Raw genomic sequence first — 9,186 nt, 5'->3', positions numbered from 1 at the left:
GGTCATCTCAACTCTCAAGGGTTACCACCATTCGATTTATACTTCCCACCACACTAATGTGGTCACACGTATCTTTTCTATTCTTTCTTGCCTTTTCTGATCCACAATAAATATGCTAACGATTTATTATTTTTCTTATTGTCAGACTATTTGCAATTTAGAATACGAATATAACAATTTGAGCACAATGGAGTTTAGTCTATGCCCTGAAGAAAACCATTTCACAACAAAACGAAGTTTGAGATGGGAAGCACTGAGAGAGAGCACAACTCATCTGGGAACAAACCAAATTAGGAGTAGTATTCATTCAAATATTCCTCACCTTCATCATTCTCACGTCTCATGGGCCTTTCTCTCTTGAGGAATTGGAAAAAAGCTTTGCTATCATTTTGAGTTGGGGACTGAATGAGTAAGAGTTGGAAGGAATTAGGGCAATTAAATTTAACCAATATGAAGAAAACGGGAAAAGAATGCCAATCACAAAAATGAAAGTTTAATCAACCTACATACACAGATGGGTTTAACGGAGAAAGACAAAATTAGAATGAAAGCAAGCAATTAAAGAAATGAGGAGATCCTGTTCCTCTCCTACTGCAATCACATAACAATACAACATGAGTAGAAGACAAAGCTCTTCATCAGCAAAGGTTATCCCTCAACTATTTATCCTCTCAAACCTTCCACCACATCCAAAGGGATGAGTAAAAGGTTAGATCTGCACAGGAATGAGCCTTACCTTCTCACTTGCAATGGACTTTTAAGGGATAAAACATCATTTTACCCATCTTTTAAGTGTGTTGTTAGTCTTCCAAATCTTCGCTCATCTGATGTCCTCCGTCCCCACCACCTTTAGCACCCACATGTTTCCTATGTTTCTTGCTCTTAGCTTTCTTGGCTTTCAAGCGCCGTTTTTTCTCGTTGGCATCAACCCATGTATAGTCTGATGGTATATGGAAAGGGTCAATGTCATCTTTATAACGGTGACTTTCCCCATCACTTGATTGACCCCCACGGCTCCCCCTCATCCATGAAATCCATGATGTGGATCCCTCTGATTCCTTCGACTTGGCGTCTTGGAAATGTGCTGGGCTGGAGAGAGGGGTTGAAAATTCTTCCACCGGCTGAAGTTCCTCAAATTTTGTAAATGTAACTAGGACTCGTATGGTTGGGACAATTGGGATGGCAACCTGCAATAGTAAAAAAATCAACAGATTGATTATGTTCATAAGACAAGGCTTAAATGCAGCAGTCAGCACCTATTTTACCTGCAATAATTTCTCTTCAAACAAATAGTTATTATCACATCAAATTAATACAATTACTGAAGCAAGAAAACCAATAGACTTGACAAGCAGTGAACAATATTCAATTTGATGGAAATTGTTTCAGGCTTACTTTACAAATAGGATATTATCCTCAAAACAACCTACTAATTCAACCATATGTTGCAAACATGGACCATTCACAACCCCATGATAGGCCTAATAAAAGTCCAGTGCTTCGACTATCCAGTTATGGGGTTTGCCTATGACATTCAATTTGTAATCATAAGTAAATTAGCAGAACTCATATAAAACCAATTGGAAATAACTCCTCTGCTACAAAACCCAATTGCAAGCAACAGCCCCAAGTCATCATTTCATCCTAAGATAATATAAAATTTTAGAGAAGGATGCTTCCAAAATTCTTGTTTTATTGTTCAAAGAAGTTTTCCAAATACCCTGATTCTTGGACACATTAAAGATAATAAGTTTTTGACAGGAATTACAAGGAGAACAAGGTAGATTTCTTTTAAAAAAAAAAAAAAAAATTGTTCGCAATGGGCATCTCAATTTTACCATAAAATTTGTTCACATAGTTGTGGTTATGAGAATTACAGTAAGAATATGAAAGTTAGGTCATAAATTAGCCAAAAAAACACAATCCATATCCAATGAGTATCCATTAACATTAAAACATTTCTATCAACTGATAATACCTACTATCTAAAAACAAAAGGAGAATATGAAGTAGCTGTGAGACCATATTTACAACTGAAGAACAGAAAAACTCACCCATCACAGTGTGCACATAGTAGTAGCAAATCATCCCAGTATTCAAATGAAAATATTAATGCTAGATCAGAGGGAGTTTATTTCATATTAACATAAAAAAACAACCAACAGAGGATCTAGAAGGTTTACAACATATTTTTGGACTACTGAGATATTTGTTATTTCTTTATACTCAAATACCAACACTGAACATAAAATGATAAATTATAAGATCAAAGGGCTTCCCCATCAACCCAATGTACATTATCTAATCACAAATGATAAATACATGCATAGGGTATTATTTGGAATACATATGCTTCTAATCTTCATAGTTATGCAACCACTAAAGTAGGGTCGTATACAAATACATATATTATTAATGGATCAAACAATAAAATTAACTTAACCAGCTTTTGAAAGAATAATCGACTTCAGAAAATAAAGGAAGGCTAGCAGGCTAGGAAGTCCTTTATAGAAAACTATAGAAACAAAAGGATAAATCAGGAAAGCCGCAAACCCAAACAATGTAATGCACCAAGGAGAATGTGCCTCTTTAAGCCAAAATATCGGCATACTTGCTAGCAGACATAGAAATCACAGTACAGTTCATTCTACTTGAAGCAAATATCTCCAAGACCACAGAATGGAATTGGAAGCCCATTTACCCATTTAATGATGATGGAGAACAAGTCACCAAGGTATGCTAAAGATTCAAAAAGCTGATGCTGAAGCAGCTATTATTAAAGCAGCAAAAAGAAAAACAACAATGGGAGTGTGCAAGAGTGAGTCTGAAGTCTTCAATCAAAATATTATTCAGACTTGAACCCAAAGCTCCTCTGAGATCCTTGAGTGTAGCTGAACACTTTTACCCCAATATCCCCCTTATGCTCCCATCATCAATATTATAAATAAATTATGTTCCCATTATAGATAAACTAACACCACCCAAATTTAGTTTATACCATCCACCCTAAACCTGAACCTGATTGCCAAATGAGCACCCATCAAATTCAAAGCTTATTTATTTCTCCTGGTGAAAGCCTCACTGGTTCCCATAGAGTCCTTCCTTTTCTTATATACGAGGAAATGGTCTTACAACTGTTCTTATCAAGTCTAGAGGAACCCCACTGAGTTCCTTTAGTGGAGGATCAGAAAAAAAGAGATAACAAATAATCCCTTTCAAAGATATTCTCAACAAGGTCACATTTTTCCTTATTTTAGCACTTACTTCACCTAGATAATCCAAGTCACAGAAAAATTGGTAGACCACCACTGCATCCTATCCCCAGATCCTCTATCTAACTCACCAAATCTGATCTGCATCATGGAATAGGAGTCCTTGAGAGCCCAAGCCATACATTTCGATGAGAAGAAGACTTCTTCACTATAGGAGTGTGAAACCTACTAGTAGGAATAGGAGATATCCATCCAAGAAAACATCCTTTCAGTTTCTCTCATATTGTACACAATTCCCAAGATCTCTCCAAAATCCAAAAGTGGAAGAATCCCCTTCCATGTCAACTTGATCTGACCCATACCACTATATTAAGAACTCCTTATATTTCTTCTCTTTACTTATCAAAAAAAAAATATTAAGAACTCCTTATCATAGGTAAAGAGTGAAAGAGAAATGTTGAAAAGGGGAAGTGGTTCACCTCAAGTAAAAAATGTCCTCTCAAATAGTGTATTTAGCCATACCAAATCAGCCAAAAAAAAAAACTATCCAGTTCCATCATTTCAGAAGTCCCACTCAATATCGCATATTCGCAAAAGAAAATTTTGATCATATACTTTTAACCATTCACTTTGAGTAAACCTTCTGTTTCCCACCTTTACTACCATTACTGTTACTGGCTAGATGCTGCTACCTTGCAACAACTGCTGCAACTATAGATCAGCATTTGGACAATAATTGTTTATCAGATTGGGTCAACTGTTATCATGCTTCCAAATAGGTCTCATCTACTACAGCTAACTACTACAGCATTAGGAGGATATTAATGCTATCAAGCCCGAAGATCTACACAAGCATGTTACCAAATATACCTTCCTCATTGGGAGTTTTAGTCGCATTTGATTAGTCAAAAGAGAATTAGAAGTTGTGGTGGTTGTGATGATGATAAAATTAGTGATGGTGCAGACTCTGTAGTATCAGAAATATTAATATTAGCTTATAGTCAGCGGTTCCACTGGTCATATTGATGCAGGAAGGAAGGGTAGTAGCAAAAGCAAGCAAAACAGAAGTAACCAGTGCAGTAATAGCACTAGTAGCAGCAGCAAAAGCAGTAGCATTAGAAGCTATGATGCATGAAATTTACATCACACAGGGCACTAGAAGCCCAACAATACTAGGATACCACCAAATCAGTAAATGAATATTTGTGTGTATGTAATGTACATACATACTATATACATATGTATATCTAATATATATCAATTTATCAAACTTTATGTATTTGTAACTTCTATTATAATTAACAATTAAAAGGCTCATACTAACTATCAGTCAAAAGGAAGCAAGATTTGATTAAAATCCATCCGCAAATCACAATGAAGTATAACAATGACAGCAATTCCATCTTTCAGGCATAACTCAACTCCATCCAACATACTGAACTTAGAGAGTTGTAGTTGTGTTAGTAGTAGCCACACTTGTATGTGCTTTGTCTGCATTCCTAATACATTTATTTAAATTAACATATTATAATTACTTTATACTCTAAAACTGCTGTATGCTTATACAGATTTTAAATGCAAATCTATGAAATTAGACATGTTAGAACCTCCATATTGAAGCAATTTAGCTGAGGGTGATTTCAGGGACTTATTCTCACTAGGCATGTTTAATTACCATTTCCACTGAGTTTGAAGCCAGAGGTAATTTTAAGGAACTGTCCTCGTAGGCCGGTTTAATGGCATTTCTACTCATTTCAAACAATACATACAACAAAATATGCAATCAGGTTTATTGCAAGAAGAAATAGATATCCAGACATAACTACAAGCTTCATATTGTCAATTTGATGATGTGATGGCTTGACAGATTAGTTAAAATGGTATTATCAGAGACATAAGACAATATGTGACACTGTTAATCATTTTTTAATACCATGCATTTGTTGAAACATCTGCCAGCCATCTACTTACAGATCTCCATACAATGTGGTTTTCTCTTATTATTTTTTTTTCTTTCTTGTACACAAAAAAATACAGCAAGAACACAAAAAAGAGAACCAATTATTTCCAATCAAGTAGGAGTTGCAATCTCACAACAACAGTCTATATGGCCTTTTGCTCATTCATTGGGGACCTCCAATACCACCATGAGAAGAGAAAATTTTAATTTCTCGTAACAGTAAATAGAGGTACACATGAATATCTTCTGTTAAGAATCAATCAATTTCTTGTATGTACTGTAAACTATATCCTAGATAATAGTTCCAAGTTTTTTCTGTGTTGGAAAATATAACTACATACTGCAGTGAATAGCCTAGGTAAATATTTTAGGAGATGAAGATATATAAACCAAAATTGAAGTGTTTCTTGGATCCTAAATTCCCATAGAAACGGAGAAATATAAACTGAAAGCAGCCTAACAAGTTTAGGTTTGAAAGATAAAAACAAATTTAGGTAGAGAAACTAAGGTGATCACCATAATAATGGCAAAGGATCTCAAAAGCATTTGCCAAAGTAAAACCATGGGGGGAAAACATACAGGAGAAAGATTGGAATAACAGTACCACAAAATGAAGAGTTCAAGATAGTATTCCAGATTACCTTGACAGGAAATGTGCCATGAGGTAGTTTAGTGGTTAGAAGTTCCCTGAGTCTCCTAACAGCCTTGACTTTGTTTGCTAAGATGTCGAGTAAAGGCAATAGCTCATCAGTTTGCAAAGGAAAATCTGGTGTCAACCACAAGACAGGTCTCAGACCCTTCTTATACTCACTTTCATGTTTAGAGTCACCACTGGCACCCTTCTTCTTTTTCTTCTTACTGCTTTTTTCTTTTCCCTTCTTAACATCCCCCATATCCTCCCTAGATAATTCAAAAGATGATTTTTGATTATCAACTGTTCTCTGGTTGCTACTTTCTGGGGCTAACTTTGAGAACTTCTTCAGAATCTTTGAATCCTCAGGATCATCACTTCCATTTTTTGACCCTTTCTTGTTCCATCCAAACCAACTTTTCTTCTCCTTAACAGTGCCATTGGATTCACAATTTTCAAAAGAACCACCTGAACCATGTTCTTGGGAGTCATGGACTCCATGGTCCTCATCTTCACAGACACCATCTGAATTGCCCATACGGAGAGCAGAATCCAATTGCATCCTTTCTTCAGCTGTCAATACATCATCATAGTCATCATTGTCACCACCATTTGCTATCCTTTCATCATCCTCCACTGCAAAAAGCTCCTCATCAGTCATAGCACCTGGGACCCTCCTCGATTTCACACTGACCATTACATGAAGCATGTCATAAACCTTAGCCTTCCAATTCCCAACCACCTCAGTCCTCTCTTGCCGCCTCCAATTTAGGTGAGGAACAAGTTCTGCCTGAGTAACATCAATTCCTGGCCTATACATATTAGTTTGAGACATCAAGGTCACTTCATGGGCAACTTCAGCTTCAGTTGGTTGAGCTCCAGCCCCCTCTAAAGCATTTGTGATTTCTTTCTCCTTATGAGCAAGGACAATCAAGGAACCAGGAGCCAGAGATACATTACCATCTTCTGAAGAGTAGCCCTCCCCAAGAAAGAGAAATGTTTGGTCTGACCGTTGAATGCGGAAGCCATCAAAGCCAGCAAGGGTCATATCAGCACGAAGATTGGACCCACGTTTCCAAATGCGGTATGTATCTGATGGGGCAATTCGACCAATAAATGGAATGACAGAGCTCTCAAAGTGGAAGGTTATCTCCATGTAAAAATCACGAATCCGAGCTGCTGAGGCAACAATGCGTGGAAGCCGTCGACACCATTTGGCCCAAGCAAGGGGCTGATAATGACGGGCAATGATCATAGCAATAGACTCCTCTCTTGTACAAACCGCTTCTTGAAGAGCACTCCATCCATTCTCATTTTGTAGACTCCAATCAGCACCAGCTGCCATTAAAAGCTCTGCTGAAACTGGATCCCTCAATCTAACTGCAAGGTGTAGGGGGGTCTCACGACCTGGAACATCACGTCGATCGATGATTGCCGATACCTCATCAGCTTGGAGCTCAGCAGCAACAGAATCATCTTCGGTATTTACCTCACCAGCCTTAGCAAGCCGAGGAAGAGCTGAGATGATCCGCTTGAGGGCAGCATGGTCACGCCGAGCAACTGCCAAATGAGCTGGACTGTGGGCATATTTGGAAAAATCTTCCATGGATTCTGTTTTATTTTGTTTTTCCCCTTTCTATTTCTGTTTCTAAGCTACAGAAAATTTTCCATTTCTGCTTAAATTCAAGCAACGAAACAGAAAATCAAGAACTTCAAGGAAATTCTAGGGTGTCAAAAACTAGAAAGAATCAGAAAAAAATTAGGGTTTTTTTTTTTCACTTTAAACCCTCTACTACTATAGTCAACTTCAGATTCTCTAATGAATCTAGAACATTTCCAATTGCTTAACCAGTTCAGGCTTCAGACGCCTCCCAAAAACAACACTACTCTTCAGAAATTCGAAGTCAAATCACTTCAAATTGTCACCCATTCTGTTGGTCAAATGCGAAAATAAACTTCAAAAATCTGTTGCCAGCTCCATTCGAGTGTGCTGAGGCTATTATACAAACTCAAATCTGAAAAAGAAATAAAAAAAGTCAAAGAAAACATCTTCAAATCACTAGGAGAAACCAATCTCGTGTATCTAAACTAAGACTTCCACATCGCATAATTGATTTTTTGCCTATCAAAAATCAATTACCTGATGAAATCTGTCTGTCCGCCGAGAAAAAGAAGGAAAACAAAGGAAACCAAAATTCTGGATCTTAATGCTTTTTCACTCTTCCTCCTTGCCGGGGAAATGAAAGAAAATAAAAAGTAAAAAAAAAAAATCTACAATTTTATAATTTAAACTTGAAAACCTCAACTCCACCGCATCCAACACGCCTGGAAACCTAAGTCAAAGTCAATTCTTCACCTTCCCCAGACCAAATCAGCACAAACTTTTCCACACTTTCTCGGCCACCAAACAGACCATTTCTCCTTTTAAAAAAAAAAAACAAGAAAATGCAAGAAAATACCTGAGAAAGCAGCATCTGAGGAGCGCTGGAGGCTTCGTTGGCTCCTGGATCGAACTGTGGACTAAGGCCTAGAGAGATGCAATCGAAGGGCTGATAAGCGTTGGCGAGATGGGATCTACGCTCCGGATCGTCTGTGCACGGCCTCCTCCATTAATGCTGACACACTGGGTCTGACCCGGAAGGACCCGACCCGGTTTTCACTTTTGATCTCTCTCAAAATATTTTTCTCTCCCTCCCTCCTCCGCTGCTCCTCTCTGTGTCTCTCTCTCTCTCTATCGCCCTGCAATTTCAGGTGTAGGGTCTCTTCACTTTTGCTTTTCAAGGATAACGTTTTGCCCCTTTTATTCACTGCGATTTACATTATTGCCACTGCCACGGTGGTGGGAGAGCGAAGCGTCGGGCGGGTGACGTGTCATTGAGTGTGGTATGAGTTTCCTTGAATGTCATCACCAAACCCAACAAAAACAAGTGTTTGTGGAAATTTCTCCCCTCCTATCTTTTAATTTCTATGGAGATCGTTATCTGCCTATGTTTCTTTAATATTCCTATTCCTATTCCTTTTTCTTTTTGGAATGGTATGTGTTTGGCAGGAATCTCCCCCTATTTTCTCCTAATTAAAAAATTAATTTTGATAAAACCTAAATTTTAATTATTTAAACAATTTTCTTTTTTTTTTTTGACTTTTCTCTTACATTTGACTCAAAGAAAATATTAGGAGAAAAATATTAAAAAAAATTATTTTCTTATAATTAGTTTTACTCATATATATTTTTAAATATTTAATTTTTATATAGAAAGATAACATTAAGTCAAATGAATTTAAAGTAGTATATATAATTGATTTATTGATTTTAAATTTATTTTCAAAATTTTTATTTTTTTTTTATATTTCCTCAATTTTTTTTGGAAACCAAAGATGGTCTT

General features: G+C 36.9%; 1 protein-coding gene across 1 annotated transcript; it reads right to left on the bottom strand.

Annotated features, from left to right (window-relative positions):
• Positions 1 to 451: 451 nt before the first annotated feature.
• LOC100242512 (uncharacterized) lies at positions 452 to 8,767 on the bottom strand. The gene is made up of 3 exons (XM_002266679.5): positions 8,263 to 8,767; positions 5,814 to 7,818; positions 452 to 1,187 (listed from the first exon to the last, which is right to left on the bottom strand). The coding sequence occupies exons 2-3, from the start codon at positions 7,407 to 7,409 to the stop codon at positions 801 to 803; spliced, it is 1,983 nt and encodes a 660-aa protein (XP_002266715.2). The 5' UTR covers positions 7,410 to 7,818; positions 8,263 to 8,767; the 3' UTR covers positions 452 to 800.
• Between the last annotated feature and the right edge of the window lie 419 nt (positions 8,768 to 9,186).

This window comes from Vitis vinifera, chromosome 14, assembly GCF_030704535.1.
Source record: "Vitis vinifera cultivar Pinot Noir 40024 chromosome 14, ASM3070453v1".
Lineage (NCBI taxonomy): Eukaryota > Viridiplantae > Streptophyta > Magnoliopsida > Vitales > Vitaceae > Vitis > Vitis vinifera.
Note: the sequence above shows the minus strand (reverse complement) of the source record. Positions and strands in the feature narration are given on the sequence as shown.

Bases quoted from the DNA above. Each gene is read 5' to 3' on its own strand.
- LOC100242512 (XM_002266679.5), bottom strand. From the start codon at position 7,409: ATGGAAGATTTTTCCAAATATGCCCACAGTCCAGCTCATTTGGCAGTT. The intron at 1,188-5,813 runs GTAATCTGGAAT...TTACTATTGCAG, and splicing joins ATGGCACATTTCCTGTCAAG to GTTGCCATCCCAATTGTCCC.